The sequence below is a fragment of the Sceloporus occidentalis genome, unplaced genomic scaffold, assembly GCF_023333645.1.
Source record: "Sceloporus occidentalis isolate IW3139 unplaced genomic scaffold, rSceOcc1.0.p SCAF_129, whole genome shotgun sequence".
Taxonomy (NCBI): Eukaryota; Metazoa; Chordata; class Lepidosauria; order Squamata; family Phrynosomatidae; genus Sceloporus; species Sceloporus occidentalis.
The window spans coordinates 2,436,299-2,458,452 of record NW_028317109.1 but is presented as its reverse complement, the minus strand read 5'-3'; the positions used below and the strand labels follow the sequence as shown (position 1 = coordinate 2,458,452).

The following is a 22,154-nucleotide window of genomic DNA, read 5'->3' as shown; positions in this document are numbered from 1 at the left end:
TGGAGATAAATGGCGCAAACTTTCACCAAAATGGCGGCGCTTCCAGTGACGTCCTTTCCCCAATCCTCCAATCACATGGACCAAAAAATATTCATTTGTTTTCAGACAGCGAATTTCGTTGCCCTGTAGTTTCGGGCGAAATTGTGCAGAATTGGTTCTCTTCATCCGCGGATCCGCCTGCATTATTCTGACCTGGTGTAATAACAGAGCCTCAGCACATACAACGGGGACAGCCTTTCCTCTAATCCTCTGCAAAAATGGCAAATTTTGCTAATATTAAAGGTGTAACGTCCACTGTTTGCTGATAGGAATTATCTTCACTCTGTGCTGCTCGTTTCCCGTTTCCAACCTCTAGTGGCCGCTCTTGTCACTCTGAACCACTGAGAGTGATTATCAGGTCCAGCTGCAGTTTATTACCTGATCAAGCCAGCCTATATAAACCTGCCCAGCCCTTCAGTCTCCTGTTTGGTTCCTGATCTGCTCCTGTTTTGGTTCCTGTATTGTTCCTGAGTTGCGGCCAGCGCCCCACTAGTGGACTCCCAAGTTGTGTGCCCTGCAAGTGGGCAACCTGCCGTGTGCCCTGCAAATGGGCTTCTAGTTGTGTGCCGTGCAAGTGGGCTTCTAGTCGTGTGCCCTGCAAGTGGGCTTCTAGTCGTGTGTGCCCCATCCCGAGGGCTTCTAGTCGTGTGTGCCCCATCCCGAGGGCTTCCAGTCGTGTGTGCCCAATCCTGAGGGCTTCCAGTCGTGTGTGCCCCATCCCGAGGGCTTCTAGTCGTGTGTGCCCCATCCCGAGGGCTTCCAGTCGTGTGTGCCCAATCCTGAGGGCTTCCAGTCGTGTGTGCCCCATCCCGAGGGCTTCCTGCCGTGTGTGCCCCATCCCGAGGGCTTCCTGCCGTGTGTGCCCCATCCCGAGGGCTTCCTGCCGTGTGTGCCCCATCCCGAGGGCTTCCTGCCGTGTGTGCCCCATCCCGAGGGCTTCCTGCCGCGTGTGCCCCATCCCGAGGGCCTCCTGCCAAGAGACTTTCCTTGTTTATATGCTGTTGTACCATCATCTGCAATACAACTATTATCCGCATCTTCTGTCTGTGATTTATTTCCTGCGCCTGTCTGTACCAACCCCAACCCCAAGCCATCATGCATCGTGGGGTACAGACAGAGCCCCTCGTATCCCCTGCACCTGGGCTCCTATCAGACCTGCTCACCCGGTCCGTGACAAAAGGTCGTACGATTCCGAATGCACGAGGCTATTCGCAACCGAAGCTTTCGTCTCTAGTTATATTCATTATTGTCTTTAAACCTCATTGCAAAGCGTGTTGGTGCCACACAAAAAAATGTTTAATAATAAGTGTAGGAAGATATGTTATGGCGTAATTCATAAAAAATGATCTTATTACAAACATTAATAATTAAAAGGACCTTTAACTCCAGAACATTTATCATTCTAGACTAAGTCAATCCAGCTACTGAAAATGTATAAACTATTTTAAATCCCGACTCCCACACTGATGAAAATACCAGCGGAACTTGGCCAGGACGCCGGACGCCATTCTTAGTGCCAAAACTTTAATGCGTTCTTAAAAAAATATAAAAAAATGGAATATCCAAGCGGCATATGACCCCAATAATTGTAAGGCAGGGGGCCAAAATGGGCCTTAAATCTCTCTGCCACCAGGACCTCAACCTGGAGCGGGCTTAGTAGGTAAACCCAGGGCACTTTGCAGTTTCGTTTAGTAGGGTCTCATTAAACCTTTGTCTTCCAGAGATGCCTACGCAGCCTGCTAACTTTTCCTGCCAGAAAAAATAAATCTCCTCTAAAGCTGATATAAATAGAAGAGCATTAAAATTTCATTAAACCCGCAATGCCACCTTGCATCTCAAAATCCACTGGGAACCTAAATCGACTGATAAAGATCCAAATAAATTGTATTTTAACCTTTCCCGGCAAAAAAAAACCAACAAAAAACATTTTAAGCAAATTTTATATTAAAAGCAATATTGCCATTGTTGTTTTTTATAGCCCAAGAATTTTAATGTATTTTTATTTCCATACAAAAAAAAAATCTTCCTTGGCGCATCACATCTGGCTGGTGTATAAAGAAATTATAAATATGCATCCGATTTTGCGATTTTTCAAGAAAATTTTATATTAAATGGGACAGTTCAAACCGCTGGTAAGATATTTGGTCCATATTTTCTGTATATTTTAAAAAAATTATTGGAGAAAAAAAATAATGGGATAAAAAATTTATGAGAAAGTATAGATTTAGCCAAAATCTGGAAAAAAAAATAATAAAAAATATTATAAAATATATAATATAAAGATATATATATATATATATATATAATGACATTCTGAACACTTATTGTTGTGGGAGATGTCTACCTACTTCCAGAATTCTAGACTGGAAAATGTTCTCCTATAACGCTCATCACTCATATAGCTCATTCTCCAGACCCCCCCCCCCCAAATTTCGATTACTAATTTCTGTCTCTGAACATTCCAGGTTTGAACAGAATAGATATTGTGTATCTACACATACTGCTAAAAACCCTGTGGCTTCTAGCGCCAGCATCCTACAAACATCCTGCGGCCAAAATCAATGCTCTCGAGTCTTTCGATCACTCCACCGTTATCCTGATCACTTCCAATGTTCTAGCTGGAGCAAGTCCTCCAGGAAACCTTCCCTAACCACTAAGATCTTAGCTTGGAAAGCACTCCAAAGATCATTACATGGCGACCTTGCAGAATGGATACAAAACCATGAATGTTTGGCGCATAGACTCCACCGGTGACTCCACCATCTCTTCCATGTTCTTCTGACCTGGTTCTGAAGGCGCGGAGCCTTGGGTTCCTATCTAGGTGTCTGGTTGGACCAGCCAAGTGTAAAAGCTTCCGTTATCGGAACTGGATTTGGAACCTCATTCCTTTTCGCGTGACTTTCATTTCTTTCTTCTTCCTTTTCATTTGCTTCGCCTTTATGTTACATTAGATGTGACCAATGTTCCATCTAATTTTTCTTAGTTGGCGTGCGCAGAAAATTTCTGTTGTACAAAAAGTTTCAAAGAGCAAACATTTTGTGCGCACAATATCCGCGCCGCGTAAAGTTTCAAAAAAATTCTTATTTTTTTCTTTTTTTGGGAAAAACTGTTGTGCGCACAATTTTTGGACGTGTGCGCTCTCTAAAAAAGCTATGAGCGCGCGCACAAGCGCACAGCTTAGAGGGAACACTGGATGTGACCCAGACGTGGACCATCTGTTCCTTATTTCCTCCTACTAAAATTAAAGTGTCTTGAAAAAAGAACTCCATAAATCTTGGAAAAGAGGATATCGCACTTTGATCTCATATCATCTAATATCTACAACATTAATATCAGCAACAACTTTTTTGCTGATTGGTCCATACCACTTGTTGCCATAGCGACAACACCACAGTTCCAACAGAGTCAAGCTTTCTCAAATGTTTGGTTATTGAGCGTTGTGATGCGCTTTTAGACGGTATATTATGGTCTTTACTAAATAACATCCATAGAAAGATTCTTTTTTTTCACTGGAATATTGAGTCTGAAGTCAAGAATTTGCTAAGCAGTAAATCTTCAAGTTCATGTTCCAATATTTGTTTATTTTACTTCTTTTTCCTGTTTTCTCAACATGGACGTCATGACACGGCCATTAAATACGCTAAATTATTCCTGGGTTTTGGCACTAAGTGGAGTTTAGCATTTTTAGCTCGTAACTAAGTTTGTTTCTGGCAGTTTGATTTTTCTCAGTATTTTGAGAACATTGTATAAATTACGTCGATTCATTCAGCATATGCCTGGCGTGTCAGACGGCCCGGAACAGGGGAAGAGAGAGAGAGAAAAAGAATAGAAGAAAGACTGGGTAAAGAGAAGAGAGAAAGGGAAAAAAGAGAAGAGAGAGAAAATGAGTCTTTTGAAAGTGAGTGAAGGAACGTCTGTATGTTAGGGCGAGTGTGACTACATGTGTGTGCATGAACAAGTGTACGGTAGCATAACACTGGTCCCCTGTCTGGAGAAAGAAGACACTGAGCTGGAGACCCCCAGGGTAAACGGGGTTTTATCCAGAGACACCAAGTCAAACCAAGAGAGTTACAGAGAGTGAGGGAGTGAGTGAGTGAGAGAAAGAAAGAGAGAACTGTGTGTCTCACTGGCCATAAGGCCAACCTTGATGCAGTTCCCTGGTTCGATCTGATGAGAGATACATCTGTCTCTGCATGTTGGATGCCCGCAGGTCAAAGGTCATTTCCATAATGGCAACCTGCGCACTCAACTTTTTGGTGGAGAAGGTGAGCTGGATGTTTGGTCACCATCTTTTCTTGATCTCAGTGGTTTCCATTCATTGGCGGTAAACCATCAAGAAGATCTGGCCCTCCTGCTGGCTTTTTGATGGGGAAGGAATGGGGCCGCATAACTGAAAAGTATGGCACCGTTGATTTCACCTCTTGTATTCTATAATGGAAGCACGGCACCATGGGCTTCAATTGTTGTACAGCGCTATGGAATATGATGGTGCTATATAACAATACAGCTTTATGTACTTTATGAAATATCAGAGTGTGCTCTTACCAGCATTCAAATTAAGTTACATGACATTTTGCTTAATTTACGACACGTAGATTGCAAATTTAATTTAATTATTTATTGCCTGGGCATCGATACATTGGATGCGGCCTCCGCAGTGACATCTAGCGGCAGCAGACTTTCAAACATCTCATAAAACTTAAGTTATTTTATTTGGTGAGATTTCCAAATGAGAAACTTTATCCGAAAATGTTTTGAAGCTGTAAACAAGGACTACGTGTTCAGAGACTATAATGGGAGCCAAACAAACACTTCCAGTCCTCCCAGTGCAGCGCATTCAGTAAACTGGGAGTCTGAAGGAGAGCCCAGCGCTATCTGACAGTATAGTTTGAGGGTCTGATTCCAGGGAGCTTCTGTATAGTTCATACGAATAGATTTCTCGAGCCATCTTGTTAATTTAAAGGGACACCTCAGCCATCATTTGCCATTTAATAGCTGCGTGGTTGTACCTTTAAAGTTACATGGGGGGGGCTCGTCTAAGACCCCCAAAGTGCATGCACGGAAAGCAAGTCCAATGATTTCAAAGGATGTGCTTTTACCCCGCTAAGTATTTAAATACATTTATTTGTAATCAACTCTAAACGCGAGAAATAATTAGTATTCGTCCTTAGAAAATATCTTTTTTTTTGTGTAGTTTTTGAACACAACATGATGGCCCCCCTCCCCCCACCTAAATAAGGTTTATATACCACGCAGGAGCAGGTTTATAAATCAAGCAGGAGAAAATACAGCCACATCGAGTCATAAGGCTTTTAATAAGAAGTATTTACAGCTTCAAAACCCTACAAGGTGGCAACAAAGAAAAACAAACAAAAACATATTGAACACCAAAATCGAAAGATTCCCACCCAAAAAAAACTGACCTGCGGCCTGATACCGGGTGTGTAAAAGCCGCTCACTTGCAAAGCTTGTGGCTCAAATAAAACTAAAACCGGTCGCTGACTGTACCGGTCATATACGCTCATCGGCACAGAGTGGGGAACTGGGGTCTGTTTGCTAAAGTTGGGACAGCGTACCGACAGGAAAACCACGAGTGTGTCGGCACCTTTCATTTCAGCCAATAGCTAGCTTAGTCTTATTTTTTCTTGGTTAGGTTCCGATTCTATCCACCGGTAACTACACCAGGAACGCTCAAGAAAACCGCTGGGAGCGCCATCCAACATGTGGGGTGCCAAAGCTTAGCCATCTCAAGCCACTGACCACATACACTTCACCTGTGGGGTTCACTGGTTACACCACCATCAATATGTATGTTTCAGCGCTACTTATATCGGTTACATTATTTGCCAGTTTACACACAGACACCATTACTGTCCATTTACACCAATCTTTATGTAATCGGCTCAATCAGATGTATTTTTTTTTTTTTTGACAGGTTGCTGCCAGGCACATTGCTTTAACAAAATGCCCTTTTTCCCCCCACATGCATAATTTTTCTAGATTGATTTAAGTCCGTAAAGTACAGCTCGTGAGATCGGGTGATTGCAAGTGTTACATTGCGTTAACACCATAAGTGCCTAAGGGGTAGAGTGAGGCAGACAATGCCATTCTGACAATGCAAGGGTTAAAGAATGGGCTGCTAGTGCTCCGCTGGTCAGATCACTTTACGAACATCGCGAAGGCGAGGATTCTGCATTGCAAACCAGCAACAAAGCCACCAGGGCAATCGGAAACGGCAGGATAGAGTTTATGGAGCAGAAACCCTGCTAGATACAGATGTTGGTGCAGTTGGGCCAGCCTTGGTTAAAACGCCATCGAAAACAATAAATAAGACAGCCGGGACGGCTCTATCTTCTGTTTGCGGGCAGCGTTTTCCATGATGAGTCTATCAGTAGCCATACTTGTCATTCAGATGGGTCCTTCCATCGCCTGTTTGACCTGAAAGCAAAAGAAGCAGGACAGAAATCAGGACGCATCGGGGAACTGCACATTTAAAACTCTTAAGACCTGCCTTGGTTAGGAAATCAGATTTAAAAACAAACAGAATCCGTTATTTTTCAGCAGACTTACGCAATGAAATCCCGCACACCCCTTGTTACAGCGCTTTTTGTTAAAGGTCGCTAAAATACGATAAAAAAAATAAAAATAAAATATATATATATATATTCTAAATTTGGAACTGTGGGTTTCGGTCCGCACACTGCTTAAAAAAAATCCACTGTTTCTTCTAAATGTTATTTTATTAGGTTTTAAGCATCCGGCGGTTGTGTAAAAAACAACAAAAAAAAAAGTTAAAGGTCAGTAATTTGTAAAAAGGACCGAGGCATCACCTTCTACAAATACATTATTTTGTGTAATTTATGAAACGAGTAGTCCTATAAAAGGTGAGAATTACCTGCAGGAGGTGTCCACACAGAATAATCTGGGTCATCCTCAGGATATTTAGGGGAAACGATGCTTTTAGGAGGCTGCAGAAAATAAGAGGGTGGTGAGTAACACTTTATATATATTTCTGTTTAGATGGTTGAGTAAAGGGGACAAAAGCATACGGTACATCGCAAAACCTCACACCTAGTGTCTAGAAGAGTGGGACAGCGCATGTATCTTACTTTAGCCCAACAAACCCTGAGAAAAATAGTATAAAAAATATATATAAATATAGAGATATATACCCTTAATGGTTAATTTTTTTGCTGTAGTTCTTAAAACTATTTGAGATCCCTGGTAAATATAAATCTTATAAACAAAAGGTTATGAATCCCAGCAGCATTGTCTTGATCAGTGCTGAATTATTATTATTTTTTGAGGGGTTAACACTGCATTATAGCTCCCATTGAGCGATCGGGCAGCAGGGGAAGGTTGAGGCTGGTCGCACCCCATCGCTGAAGCTGCCCCCGCGATTGTGGGGTTGAGTCTGCATGATCACTCCCATAGGAGCAATCAAAGGCTCAGGTCGGCTCTGTCTTGCTGTTGCTGGCCTGCCTGGACTACCAGGCGATCGAGGGGGCGTTTTTACCCATGACGTAGTAGGTACATCACTGGTCCTGCTAGGGACATTTTCTCATGTATGCAGTACATTATTGGTCACAACGGGTTTAAAGGGATTAAATATTTATCAGCAGCTAGTAGACAGCAGGGGCCAAACTTGGGGTGTTTCTGGAAACTGTTTTCATTATAATTATAGCTTAGGAAATAAGCCCTTTAGGTGTGTGCCACTTACATGTGTTTTGGAGAGACACAAACACACAAATACAAAAAAAAAACACAGGGTCCCAAAATCTTACGCAGTTACACTTTTTTCCATTATGATCCAATAAAACGGAATCAACTAACGATGCAGAGTCAAAGAAAAGGGATGCCGCCATTCTTTATTACATTAAAACGTATAATGTGAGTATAACGGGAACCAAACCGGAACACATAAAGCAGCTTTAATGAGAAGGTCAGTGACTTACCCGGCTTGGACCAAGCATTCTCCTCTGTTTAGGTTTATTCTCTTCCTTGGAACATTCTAGGAGAAAAAAAGGCTCATCAATGTAACTAAAGTCAAAATACTTTCTATGGCTGTAAAGCGCAGGCTCTGAGCGCGTTGGAGCCGGATTTATGAGCTCACCGGACAGTCTGGTGCCATCCTGTGCTCCTGCGGGCTCTTTGCAATCGATCTTGGATTCTTTAGTTACTGTCGACTCCGTGTCGGCAGCTGCAAGAACCAAGCATTCCACTATTTATCCTCCCATTCACAACAAGAATCCAAAAATTCTATTATATATTTATGATGTATGTCTAATTTCATCTCCCCTTTTCAGTAACATAACCACGACTGTCCACTGTAATACGGCTGGTAGCGGGGAAGCTGATCCTGTATAGAGGTTTATCAAAAGTATCATCGGTGAAGAACCAGCGGGGCTCTCCTACCGCCTAACCTATTTTAATTCTGTTTTCTACGTCTGCATTTAATCCCAGGCAGCGCATTTAGTAGAATAAAAGGTGTTTCAGGAGCAACAGGACTTTACTTCACTTAATAGGCGATTACTGAAAAAACTGATTAAAAGAGGGAAAACACAAAATTGCATCTCAGTTAATTAAGGGCGCCCGAGCTTTGGACAGAAAAAAAAAAAAGTTAACCAAAATTCAGAATTTTGGGCTCTTTCAAATAAACACGAAACGCAGTTTGTGAATCACATTTGGAGCCAATAGATAAAAAAAAATGCATTAAATAATTGGATGTAAATGGCAACATGTGGGCTGCATAGATCCTGGGATTCCTCTAGCTGGAGGGTTAATTAAAAAAAATAATATTTATTTTATAAGCATAAATCCATACATAAATCCTGTCATTACTTGCGGGTGGCTGAAAGTGGCTTCCTGGGTCTGTGGCGGTTTTGAGATCATCTTCATCATGCCTGGCAGGTTCATCTGCAGGGTCCTGCACAGCCCGGCTTTCTTTGCTTTCCACTTGCATGCCCTCCTCCTCCTCTTCTTCTTCTTCCTCCTCCTCCTCGTCTGGCTCTTTACTTTCATCTTTTGTTGTAAAAAAGCTGGCTGGGAGCTCCGTTCGCTTGGGCGGCAGTTTCTGTTGAGTGAATTGATGCAGGGAGTAAGACAAGTTAAAAATGGCCACCCCTAGCAAGTTTAAAAGGTGAATGATTGATGGAAGCCCCTTTTTGCAATTATGTCACAGCCAGAAATGTCCTTGTTTTCCATGAAAACAGATGAGTGACCCCAAACTTTTGAATGGTAGCGTATAGATTTTTATACAGGGCCATCCAAGTGATTCTTGCCGCAAGAGGTCATCGGGGTTAGACCTAAATAATGCGAAGCGAAGTCATTGAGATAAGACAATCTCCCCAAAAAGTCCTTTTACAGACGCCATGTTTAGTGAATACACCTCAAAAAGCCTTAATCCCCCAGGAACACGATTTGGGGAAAACATCCTTTAAGCCTTGGAGGTCAGGCCAATAACAGAAACTAATGATTTTCCTTAAAAAAGTCCCATAGAGAACTAAAAGCGTCTTTACTGCCGGCCACGTACGTCATGCGCGGTTACCGTTCTAAAGGTAATGGAAGCCAATTCACTTACGCCAACAGTTCCAGTTTTGAGTTTAAACTTGCGTCCACCTTTCATGGCCCCAAACATTGGCAACGCAGGTTTTTTTGTCTTCGTTTCTTCCGTGACTGGTCTGCAAGAAAATGAATTACGTTTTATGCAAATGCATCGCCGAAGAATTCCCCCGATACGGCCATGTAAAACGAATTACTCTAACATGAAGCATAAACATGAAGCCTACAGACAGGGTGTCTTCCCATTATGATCCGCGCTCCGCTAGCCGGCTGTCAGTAACACATCAGGCCCTCTGGAATACACAGGAACCGTCGGAAGGTTCTTTCTAGATCTAGAAGCTTGCGGACAGCCCGTCCCCGGACTCCCGCCTGGCAGGGGTTACCGACCTGAGCTCCGGCAGCTTGGTGGGCTCCACAAGCTTGATCAAGCCCTTCAGCCGCTGCTGCTCCTTCTTCAGCTCGCATGACTGCAGGTGAAGCTTCTTGCGGGTCACACCGTCGAGCGAAGCGCCTGCTTTGATTTCAGTCATGAAAGCATCGAGGGAATCTACCTGTCCGCTGGTCTGCGACGTTCCTGGGAGAGTAAAGTTAAAATATAATGTGAACGGACAAAGTAACTGAACTCTGCAACAGCAAAACACATAAAAAATAAATAAATATATATATATATATATTATATATACATACATACACACACACACGCACACAGCCTATTTACAAAAAAGGAAATTGTAAAAATACTCATTCTGTGGTATGTAAAATGAGCCCCAAGGATATTTCTTAGTTACAATGACAAGAAAAACTTTAGTGTTTGTGCCAGTTATGGTCAGCTGCCCCTGGTCTGACCGCCCCGAAACATTTATTGTTACATACTACAGAATGAGTATTTTTACATTTTCCTTTTTTGTAAATAGGTTGTGTGTATTGTATTTATATATATATATATATATATATATATATATATATATATATATATATATATATATATATACACACACACACACACACACATATATATACACACACACACATATTAGGTATATTTCCAAGCCCTATTCTCCGTTTAACCTTGGCACTTTGTATCCCTAAGCATTAAGGCGAAAGAAGATCTACTGGACGTTTGCGCTGAATTACCCGTTGGAGACGTTTTCAGCTTGGCCACGATCTCCGCAAGCTCCTTATCAACAAGCCCCAACTTGGCCACCTGGCAAAAACAAATGCAGAGAGCGGTTAAGAGGTTCGCATATATTTGGCGCTATTGGAATTCTCCCCCAAAATATACCAATTAAAAATGTAAATGGTGCAAGCAACAGAAGTTTGGGCATTCCCTTTGTTGCCAGCAGTGTAGTTGAGACTTTGTGGGGGGCTCTGATGCCACTTGTCGCTGACCACCCTGCTACTGATCACAGCCCGATCAGCACATAGGGAAACTAGAAGCCCACGGGAGCAGGACCTGCTACACCAGTATACCCAACGCATGCTCTAATATTATTGCCAATTCTGTATTTTCTGATATTCTAAACGTTCAATCTCCCCAACTGTAATGTAAAAAGGAGGAGGAAAGGGTTGTCCTAGTGAAGAAAATAAATGTTATTTGCGCGGGTACACTGAACATGAAAAGGGGGAACTGTATGCAGACAGACACTGTAAAGGCTGGAAAGAGTCTGGCCTCCTTACCAAGGAGTCATAGGTTTCGGGTTTCTCCTCGATCTTCCCAGCTTTCTTCATTCGGCTGAGTCTTTTCTTTTCCACCAGCCCCGTCCGGTCCAGGAAAGTGTCGTCGTCGCTGTCGTAGAAATCCTCGTCTTCCCACCGCTTGGATTTTCGTTTTCGGGACACTGGAAGCAGCGAGACATTTAACGTATAGCCGACGACTACATTAACCGTCTGAATTGCAGACAATAAGGCGTTTACTTAGACTGCAGGTAGCGCATGTTAAGGCCCGGGGAGCCCCGAGCTTTCAAAAGGAGAAACCTTAACTTGGGACACTTGGTAACTACCCATCGCGGGGCTCGTCTATTAGATCTGGTGAGCGTAGCACCGGAGGGGTAACACTGACCTGCCTCTTGTCTCAGCAGGCCCCTCATGTCCAGCATGCGACAGGCTTCAAGGGCGCACATTGCAGCCGCATCTTTTTTCTTCCCTGTATGGACAGCCTCTGCCACAAGCTGCTTCCCCGCAGAATCGTCTGCTGGCAACCTGCGCGTTTCGTGGTCAGAGAGATAGCGAGTGATTAGAAGACATCTCCGTGCCAAACAAACGCCGTGCAGTTTAGTCCCGGTAAAGGATCTGATCTCACAACTCCAAGTAGGTGTAACATGTATGAAAAAAATGAATGCATTTAATGTGCCGACTAAAGCGCAAACAGCGAACAGAAAGACAAGCGAAGCAAAAAAAATCTATATACAAGTAGAGAAAGAAGTTCGAAAATAGCAGGAAATTCTGCACGCCAAAGAAAAACCGCATTAACTCAACGTCCGCTACAGTTTAGGAATAAAGATTACTCTTTTACCTTATCCGGCAGAGCCAAATCGAAACGCCACGCTCTTCATACTCAAACTCCAGCTCCTCGCCTGGAGAAAAAGGAAAAAAAGACATAGGAGCGTTAGACACGGCACCGACGACAGCCACCGCTGTCTGCATTTGGCAGCAGACACGACCCATCACGCCCCGTTTCTCCTGCTGTAAAGACTCAAAGCTTAATCAGTCGTTGGTCTCGTCTTAGATTCAGGAGCCGGATGTCTATCCCATGCGTGTTTAATACCCTCTACCACTTCTGCTGGGAGGCTGTTCCGCTTATTTACCACCCTATAGCTATATACTGGAATTCTGGTATTTTAGGATAAAATTAGCTGCCTTGCTGCAAGCTAAAGTAAATTTAAAATTCAACTCGGCGGCTGGGAACCTGGCAAGATCAGATGAAAGGTCAGGAGAGGTCAGTGGTTTTCAGGATATTTTTAATTGCTGATCTGTGATAATAAGCGGTAAAACAACGTTTTCAAACACGCACCCAATAACAGGCACGCGAATCAGGAAATGGGTCACGTGTGTGCTTTTTATGTTGCCACGAGAACCGTTGGTAGTTCTAGTATTTTGCAAAACTCCTAAACACTTGAAAGAGGTACGAAACCGATCCCTGCTGTGTGTGGATTGCGTTGAATGGTAAGCTTGCGGCAAACAAGCCCCCACGGCGCAGGCTCTTGCCCCCTCGTATACACTAACCTTCTCTGTCGAAGAAACCCTGTAATGTTTTCTTAGGATTATCCAAGTAAAGAGCTTCCCTATCTTCCTGAAACTCCATAGCGATTGGATTTTCGTCATTGTCCTCCTCAAGCGCATCCTCACCTGCGACACAAAAGAGAGCCGTTAAACGTCCGGCCCGTGAGGCCGAAACATTGTTTTAAGAGGAAACCTAGTAAATCGGTCACGGTATCTTACCTAATCCCCACGTGCACCCTTCCTCCTGCCCTGACCCTCCCGGCTCGGGCTTCTCCTTTTCCTCTTCGTCTTCATCGGAGTCGTCTCCCAGCATTTTCTTCTGCAGGATTTCTCTCTGCCTGCGCGCCTCCTTTATCTGAGTGACTGTCAGCTCGCTCTCGGGTTCTTGGTCGTCTTCTGGACCCTAGAAATTGGGGAAAGAAAAAAAAATATTTAGACTGTCTACATGGAATGTGTCCTTTAAAAGGGACGCTGCAGCCATCGTATGCACTAGGGAGTTCATTCGCCAAGAGGGACAGTTGTGGGCCAAACACGTCAGGTCTTCTTCAGCAAGAGCTTCTGAGCTGGTCCAGCATCTTGCACATTCCTGCGAGTGAACAAATCTCACCAATTTACCTATGCATTATACAGGGCCCTGCTGCCGATATTACCATCATCGTCCGTGGTCTGACTTTTCTCAACACCGATTGGCTGTTTGACGCAGCCAATCAGTGGCAGGAAAGCAGTTCTACTGAAAATAACGGGACTTTTCATGGTAACTCTCGCAGAATAGACGTCACCTAGTTATTCATATACGTTTGTAAAAGTAACATGAACTTTACCTGCAATATGAAAAGCCGCGTGCTGCCTCCAAATTTTAGCACGTGCCCCACGCGAAAACGGCAGTACGTCTTGGGTTGGACTCCCTGCTTGTTTAAGAATGTCCCGTGAGTGCTACCCAAGTCATAGATATAGAAACCCGGTTCCTGGTCTGGTTCAGAGCCGGGAACATGGCGGTACTGCAGAACAGCGTGGTACCGGGAAACAGACGGGTGCTCCAGTGAGATATGGCAACCAGGAAGCCGGCCAATTACAAGCCAGTTCAGTTCATCGAGGTTTTTGGTAGATACGATACTGCCACCCTTCAGCATCTCCAGGGTGTAAAGGGCCTTGGGCCTGCCGGACCACGGAGGCTCCCGATAGGGAATGGCAGGGCTGGTTCTGTAGGCATCAGAGGGAAGCCTGTGGCTGACATCCTGGGACGTTTCCCCGGCGGAAGGAGCGGGTGACGGGGAGCTTGTTGATTTGTCTCTCGGCTCCACGGTCTTTTCATTCCCACCGGAGCGTGCAGGAAGGGTGGGTTTTTTAAAGGGTTCTGTGATCCTTGAACCATCTGGCCCCTGCACGGTGCTGGGACGGGGGTGGTTGTCCGTGGCAATGAGTTTCTGGGTGGGACTGGTCCTGGCAGCATAGGGGCCCGTACCATCGCTGGTCCCGTTAGAACCGGGTTCCTCGGAGCAACTGGTGCCATAAGCAACCTTGGTGTCATTCCCACTGAGGCTGGATGGGGGCCCCTCTGCCCCACAGGATGCGGAAGCATGTGGGCTCTTGGTGCCAATGGACGAGGTAGCCCATTGCTGTTTGCTGCTGGGGCTTGAAGAATCGGGGGTCTCATTGGTCTCATGCTGGGGAACCCCAAGCTCCTCACTGGTGCTGGCCCTCGAATCCCTGGGCTTCTCATTGCTCTTGGCCCCAAAACATCCGGGGCTCTTATTGTCCCTGGAGCCCTCGCAGCTGCTGGCCCCTGGATTCCTGGCGCTGGGACTCCTAGTGCCCTTGCTGGCCTTTGGAGTGGCGGGGGCCTCAGGGGCCCTTGGACTGGAATTCCCGGAACCCTGAGTGGCCCCTGAATCATGGACCCCATCTTGGGAAAAGGCGCTGGACCTAGCGGCCCCGGCATCGCTCGCGGTCTCCAAGGCCGGGCCCCCGGGATCACGGGGCCCTTCCCCGCTATCGGGGCTAAACCGAGTGGCCTCCATGGGTCCAGCGCCACCGTCACAACCTCGCTGGATCCTCAGATCCCCGAACCCCCACGCCGTCAGACGCCTGCCAAACACCGACCGGAAGTGCGGGAAGAAGCAAAGCTTCCGGTGTCATGCCGACGCTCGCTGACTGCGTCACTGCCAGTGCGCCCCGTGCCGGGATGGTAGCTGTGAGTATGCTGCGCTGTGTGTCTGATTCAGGGGCTAGGCGGTGGGTTACGGCGGGGCTGGGTATCCGACTTACGGCGCTCATCGAGTTCCAAGGTCCTTTTCGTGAATTATGTGGCGTTAGGGCTGCCGTTTAACCCCTGAACACCCAGAGACGGTGTTTATTACAAGGCGGTCATAGCAAACGCAGGAGGCCCTCACACTTACATCATGTTCGGTTACCCGAAAGGCTGATGTAAGCTGGGTCTGCTTGTTATTAATGATGTGAATATGGGTTGTGAGCAAAGTTCTAATATGCGGTTTTCTTATGGAAATGCTCAGTGTATATACTGTGCGCCCCGCTGTATACCGGCCCCTAATCGCCCAATTTATAGAAGAACCATAAACTTGACGTGAGGGGGGATTCTGCTGACACCATGACGAAATGAAAATCACGAACCCAAAGGGTTAAATAGGGGTTAGAGCAGGTGTATGTAAAGGTCTAGGTGTTCGTGCAGCGCAGGGGTAGCCAACATCCCTCAATATGTTCAGCCAGCAGACTTAAACAATTTTATCGTCTCTTTAACAGTATTTTAAAAAAATATAGGTATTTTTATTTTTTTGCTGGCTGCTCCCGTTTAATAAAGTTTAGCATTTTCTTCTTTTTTCTTCTTTCAGGCTAAGGAGACGTGCGGATAAATAACCCAAACGCAGCGTTTGATTGGAACCCGCTTCGCGTGAAGACCATGGCTGATGAGAGCCCCGTAGGGTGACCTGGTAGCCCTCCTGCCTGTGAATGCCGTCCAGTTCTTGTCGAAGCCAACCAGCGCCGCGCTAAAAATGATGCGATATTGGGGAGAGATTCCCGTGTCTTCGGGACAGGCCAACAGAAGCTCCTTTGACCTGCTGCAGAGGGAGTTCCGTACGGTGGAAATGCAGGAGCCTCCTCTACACCAGCCGTCGGCCAACAAACCCAGACCCACCACCATGCTGGATATCCCCTCCGAACCCTGCAGCCTGACCATTCACACCATCCAGTTAATCCAGCACAACCGCAGGCTGCGCAGCTTGATTGCCTCCGCGCAGGCTCCGAACCAGCAGCAGGCTGAAGGCATAAAGGTGGAAGAGAGCGAGCCCCTGCCGCACCGGCCCACCTCCCCTGTGCTTCCCGATGACTTGTTGCCGCAGGACTGCAAGATCCCCAAGCTGCCATTCCAGCTACGACACAGTGACCCCGAGAGCGACTTCTACAGGTAGATCATGGCGCCTGTCAGTATATTCCACGGCATTCTACACAAACTATAGGTGCGAAATATCATATCAGGGCAATAGATCACAGCTTATTACTAGTGTCAGGTGTGGAGATGGTTGATAGGTGGAACAGCCTTTCCAGAGAGGTGGTAGAGGTTCATCCAGTAAGGGAATTATCTGAGTCTCAGACAAGGACTGGGTAAGGTTGGAGGTCTGTCATGTTCAGTGTTTTTAGGGTACACAGTTTAACCCATTAAGGACAGTGCGTTGTGAGCCTTTACATGTATGGGCTTTGTCGTTAAGGGGTTAAAGCTTCTTTGTGGGCTAATCTAGTAAGAATTTAATTCTATATTATGTTTTATTCGACTGAAATTTCGAAGTCTCTTTTGCGCAGAGGGAAAGGAGAGCCGGTCACTGAGCTCAGTTATAACTCTTGCCGCCAGCTCATGTACCAATCCGTTGCCACCATCTTAGCACATGCTGGGTTTGAAACGGCCAACGAGAGCGTCCTGGAGACCCTCACCGACATTGCGCAGGAGTACTGCCTAAAATTTACCAAGATGCTGAGGTACAACGTGGACCGAGAGGCGAGGCTCGGGCAGACCCCGTTCCCCGACGTTATGGAGCAGGTTTTCCACGAGATGGGCATCGGCAGTGTCTTATCCCTGCAGAAGTTCTGGCAGCACCGCATCAAGGACTACCACACATACATGTTACAGGTGAGATAAACATGCTATTACACATGGAAAGCCACAACTTTACATTCATTGACTGATAACATTTCTCTTAAAATGGTTTAAGAAGTTTTCCAATACTTAGATAATTCTACTCCACAAACTTGTTTTATTCCTAGTTTCAGATAAAAAATAAATATGTATGTATAATACATTCCTTTTTTTAAGCCTGTTGTACATTTTTGCCCCATAATATAAATGTTTTCAGGCAGCTGCATATCAGCCGTTTGTATGATTCTCGCTCTGTTATCTGACCCCCGATCTACTAAACACCCCGACTCCTTATCATACTGCCTGTGGGGAACAATAGAATGGCCCAGTCTTATTCACCCAGTTGAACTCTCTGACTGATGAAAGTCAATGGAGGAACGGACTGCATTAGCGTTGCCATAAAGCATCAGCTCAGTGTGGTGTTTGAGCCGGGAAAGTCGCGCACAGAATCACATGGCTGACAATTGCAGAAATGTGAAGCGCTTATTGGTCAGTTAATTCAGAGGCTTGCTGCAGTATCAGAGGATTGAATGGCTCTTTTCCATCCAAATGGAGGAACGTAATTTATATTACCAGATAAGTGAGAAAAAGGAGCTGCGTGAGGTACTGGTGCTGCTTAGCAACAGAGCCCTGACATTCATCCCTGCAATCAGAGATTACATGCATGTGAACATGAATTATCATATCTCATGTGTAATATATCATGGGATTAAAAAAAAAAAAAAATATCCGCTCTCTGATATCACAACGCAAACCCGCTGTAGAAATACAGGTTTCCAGGTAAGGGTTTTGGGGCGGAAAGTATAATTTTCTGCCTTGTCTTCTCACCTTTTATGCATAGACTTCGTATAAAATATATATATATATTATAATAGCCGATATTCTGTGCTTTTTGGTACAGGTTAGCAAGCAGCTGTCGGAGGAGTATGACAAGATAGTGCACCCGGAACGAGTGTCTGAAGACGCTAAACCCATGAAGATTAAGGAGGAACCTGTCACGGACATCACGTTCCCCATCAACGAGGAGCTGGAGGGGGACCTGGCAAACGGGGACCAGTCTTTGCCGGTGGGGGTCCTGGGCGCTCAGAGCGAGAGATTTTCCTCTAATATGGAAGTCGATTCTTCACCTCAGCCGTCTGGTAAGGAACAGATTCCACGACTGTGTCGCATTTCACACGTTATCTCTCTCTGTCGTTTGTGTCCTAGAACATAGATCTACGCCGCCATTGGTAGAAAAGTCTTTCGGTGGCTGTGATTAATCAACACGGATAGTGTATTTGTTTGGGGTATTATTTTTTTAAATCAGATTATTGAAGACTTGGGTTATAGACCCCACCTGGTTAATCCCCTTTGTACATAATTCATGTAAAATGAGGGCGATGCTTTCAAATGCCGGCCCCCCCTTTTAAATGCATGCTGGATGCCCCCTGAAATCTGCTTGCAGACTTTATTAGAATTGGATCAAATATCCAATTTGTGCATTTGCTCAACCGACGGCCCGATCCAATCAGCAGGATCAATGAATTGGCAATAATACCAATTTCCGAGTCGTCATTTTAGCGTATTTTATATTATTGATTTTTTCCCAAATAATCCCATTTGTTGAATTTACCTGCCATTCGATGACCAAAATGTAACGCCGCGTTTAATCATTAAGCATAAATCCACTTTTCTTTTCCGCGCTTACTAATTGTTTTGGATACCAACCTGCGCAGGTGAGAAGCCTCGCTGAGTGATGAGAGCATCAATAGTGGTAATTAGAAATCTCAGCAGCCTGACAAGATTCAAAGAGCCAATAATAGAGCCATAATAGAGGGTCCGAGCCTCCCTGGGGGGGTGTCAGCTGCCTGCTACGTCCGCATTGCAATTTATGGCAGACCTTTGAAGAAAATGACGCTGATCAATAGCCCTTTCTTGTAGAAATCGTCGGACAAGCAGTTCAATCCCCCTGAGCCCTGCACATAAAACACGCCTGCTGTGTGGTAGCGGAGCGTGCATACGCGTTATGGGTCAGGGCGGCCAACGGAGATCTTGGAGTCCAAAGCCTGGGCTCCCAAGTCCAATCACGTTGTTCCTCTTGTTACTCCTCCTGTTTTCCATCCATCACCTCCTCATGAAGTAAATCCCATCATCCCGTCCTATGCTTCTTCTACTGTTTTCAGCCAGTTAGGTTGAATTGTGATGGTGTTTTCAGCCAATCAGAGAGCAAGATACACGAGTACTGGTTGTACCCCCCTGATGGTGGTGATTCACAGTATGACTCAGTTTTAATCACCCAGCCAGATGCTGTTATTACTGTATACAGCGCTGGGGGGTTATATTACTGTATACAGCACTGGGGGGTTATATTACTGTATACAGCGCTGGGGGGTTATATTACTGTATACAGCGCTGGGGGGTTATATTACTGTATACAGCGCTGGGGGGTTATATTACTGTATACAGCGCTGGGGGGTTATATTACTGTATACAGCGCTGGGGGGTTATATTACTGTATACAGCGCTGGGGGTTATATTACTGTATACAGCGCTGGGGGGTTATATTACTGTATACAGCGCTGGGGGGTTATATTACTGTATACAGTGCTGGGGGTTATATTACTGTATACAGTGCTGGGGGGTTATATTACTGTATACAGCGCTGGGGGGTTATATTACTGTATACAGTGCTGGGGGGTTATATTACTGTATACAGCGCTGGGGGGTTATATTACTGTATACAGTGCTGGGGGGTTATATTACTGTATATAGCGCTGGGGGGTTATATTACTGTATACAGCGCTGGGGGGTTATATTACTGTATACAGTGCTGGGGGGTTATATTACTGTATACAGCGCTGGGGGGGTTATATTACTGTATACAGCGCTGGGGGGGTTATATTACTGTATACAGCGCTGGGGGGTTATATTACTGTATACAGCGCTGGGGGTTATATTACTGTATACAGCGCTGGGGGGTTATATTACTGAATACAGCGCTGGGGGTTATATTACTGTATACAGCGCAGGGGTTATATTACTGTATACAGCGCTGGGGGGTTATATTACTGTATACAGCGCTGGGGGGTTATATTACTGTATACAGCGCTGGGGGGTTATATTACTGTATACAGCGCTGGGGGGTTATATTACTGTATACAGCTCTGGGGGTTATATTACTGTATACAGCGCTGGGGGTTATATTACTGTATACAGCGCTGGGGGGTTATATTACTGTATACAGCGCTGGGGGGTTATATTACTGTATAAAGCGCTGGGGGTTATATTACTGTATACAGCGCTGGGGGTTATATTACTGTATACAGCGACTTGTTTTTGCTGTAATCCTCCAGACCTGACTCCCCCCCCCCCCCCCATATTCCACTAACTTCCTCCATGCGCTCGGTTGGCTCCTGGGCCGTCTTGTTGTTGTTTTCTGCTCCCCCTGTAAGGATTTGTCTGGGTTTCGGGGATAATACTCTTTCTAACAGCAATCCCAGAAGCGATAGCCGCATTATGTCTGCGTAACGTCACCACGTTATTACCCCCCCCACCATGACTATTAGCATTATTACATGCGCAGCACCGGGCACGTCCACCGCTGGAAAGCCTGCTATTAAGCCCAAATGATGCTTGGCTGAAATTACTATGCAAACCCACTTATTTGTCCTCGAGAGTGGATTGAAGTTGAAATCAATTTGCTTTTCAATCAGCTCGCGGAACTGTTTTCGTTTTTTTCCGAAATATTTCTCCGCTGCCGTTGCGACCGGCTGATGAATTCCGAGACGCAAATGGCGTGAAGGGCTCTCGGGCTGATCGTCGATCGCCTGAAACGCTCCTCTCCGCTGATAAGCTTTGATTTTGGAGGGCCGCGGCCCCCGCTGTTATTGGATTAGAGAGAAATAGAAATGCTCTTTATTTACGAGCTGTAATGCGGACTAATTTAACGATCGCTTCTAGATGCGGGACCACCTCCTCCGGAGTGCTGCTTAACCTTTTCCCACGTGGATACCTGCTGGGGATTCGCCGCAAGCTCCCAACTCTCCGCTTATTCCCCCTCCCCCCATTGGAACAATCTTCCATGCGCGACCCCCTCCATGCCTTACGCCGCTCCGAATATTTATTTATTCTGGAATCCTCTTTTTATACTGCCGGCTGTTAAGACTCAAACCTTAATGAGTCGTTGGTCTCGTCTTAGATTCAGGAGCCGTATGTCTATCCCATGCATGTTTAATACCCCTCGCTGTATTACCCCCTACCACTTCTGCAAAGTAAAATTCTTCAGCATGGTTTTTTCAGGAAGGGCTGTAAATCCTTAGAGTTCTCCCATCGGAACCGTTTGCCTCGAAAACTGGGTGAAGGATAACGGTCTGGAGTGGTCACCAGGTGGTCTTCTGCCCTGATGTAGTTAGTCTACACCATGGAAGAGGTGGGACTGCGGGGGTCCCTTGCCACATTTTAAACCCCCCCAGATCTCCCATCGTCCCCAAGGGGTCTGCACGTCTATCCTTCTAATGGAAGGAGTGTAGACTGGTCTGTGCCTCTGACATCATTATGTCGCTCAGCTGCATGACCTCATAAAGCGGTGACCCAGGGGAGCCGGGATAGGCTACTGGTAATTTGGACCTTCCGGGCTGTTCCGCGGCCGGGTCAGCAGAACGTGGGTTTGCCGTGCCACCGTTTTCCCTAACGTGCTTGTATGTTTTGCAGGATCTGACGTTAACACCTCGCCCCTGTGGAGCCTGGCTCAGGTGAAAATGGAACCCCAAGAAAGCGAGGAGGCGAACGTCGTCGGACATAGCGTGCTTGGCAACGACGTGTTCGAGGAGCCCATGTCGGGCATGAGCGATTCTGCCCTTCCAGTGAGCCCCAACGGGACAGATGGCAGCTATGGCTCACATTCTCCTGACAGTCTGATGGGGTCGTCCCCAGTCTTCAATCAGCACCCCAAGAAAAAGATGAAGAAAATGTAAAAAAAAAAAAAAGGATGGGCTTGAGCCGGTGGACTCTTTTTTTTTTTTTTTTTTTTTGACTAAATGACTATTCTGTGTTTTGTATGTTTTTTGTTCTCGGTCCTCGAAATACCGATGTCTCTTATTCTCAATGAAATCATATGTTGGCAAACCTCCACCCCCTAATATTTGCTTTCAAAAGTTGGTTTCGTTTATATTCTCAAAAAAACAGAATATATTTTCTACAGAAAAAAAAAAAT

General features: G+C 45.6%; 2 protein-coding genes across 2 annotated transcripts; one reads left to right on the top strand and one right to left on the bottom strand.

Moving 5' to 3' along the window:
* Positions 1-6,427: 6,427 nt before the first annotated feature.
* LOC149281682 (kanadaptin-like) lies at positions 6,428-15,220 on the bottom strand. Its single transcript, XM_089499108.1, has 15 exons — positions 15,216-15,220; positions 13,641-14,904; positions 13,039-13,222; positions 12,823-12,945; positions 12,113-12,173; positions 11,660-11,799; positions 11,278-11,438; positions 10,735-10,804; positions 9,964-10,174; positions 9,620-9,719; positions 8,881-9,112; positions 8,153-8,239; positions 7,995-8,050; positions 6,935-7,007; positions 6,428-6,477 (listed from the first exon to the last, which is right to left on the bottom strand). The coding sequence occupies exons 1-15, from the start codon at positions 15,218-15,220 to the stop codon at positions 6,428-6,430; spliced, it is 2,817 nt and encodes a 938-aa protein (XP_089355234.1).
* A 607-nt stretch (positions 15,221-15,827) lies between these two features.
* LOC149281681 (STAGA complex 65 subunit gamma-like) lies at positions 15,828-21,915 on the top strand. The gene is made up of 4 exons (XM_089499081.1): positions 15,828-16,240; positions 16,633-16,957; positions 17,865-18,102; positions 21,653-21,915. Exons 1-4 carry the CDS (start codon positions 15,828-15,830, stop codon positions 21,913-21,915), a joined length of 1,239 nt encoding a protein of 412 aa, XP_089355207.1.
* Positions 21,916-22,154: the final 239 nt, after the last annotated feature.

Excerpts from the sequence above, each read along its gene's own strand:
- LOC149281682 (XM_089499108.1), bottom strand. Across the intron at positions 12,946-13,038 it reads AGGGTGCACGTGGGGATTAG|GTGAGGATGCGCTTGAGGAG; the intron begins GTAAGATACCGT and ends TTTGTGTCGCAG. Across the intron at positions 11,439-11,659 it reads CCTGCTGAGACAAGAGGCAG|TGTCCCGAAAACGAAAATCC; the intron begins GTCAGTGTTACC and ends CGCTGCTTCCAG.
- LOC149281681 (XM_089499081.1), top strand. The coding sequence starts at position 15,828 with ATGATGCGATATTGGGGAGAGATTCCCGTGTCTTCGGGACAGGCCAAC. Across the intron at positions 16,958-17,864 it reads ACCACACATACATGTTACAG|GTTAGCAAGCAGCTGTCGGA; the intron begins GTGAGATAAACA and ends TTTTTGGTACAG. Across the intron at positions 18,103-21,652 it reads TTCTTCACCTCAGCCGTCTG|GATCTGACGTTAACACCTCG; the intron begins GTAAGGAACAGA and ends TATGTTTTGCAG.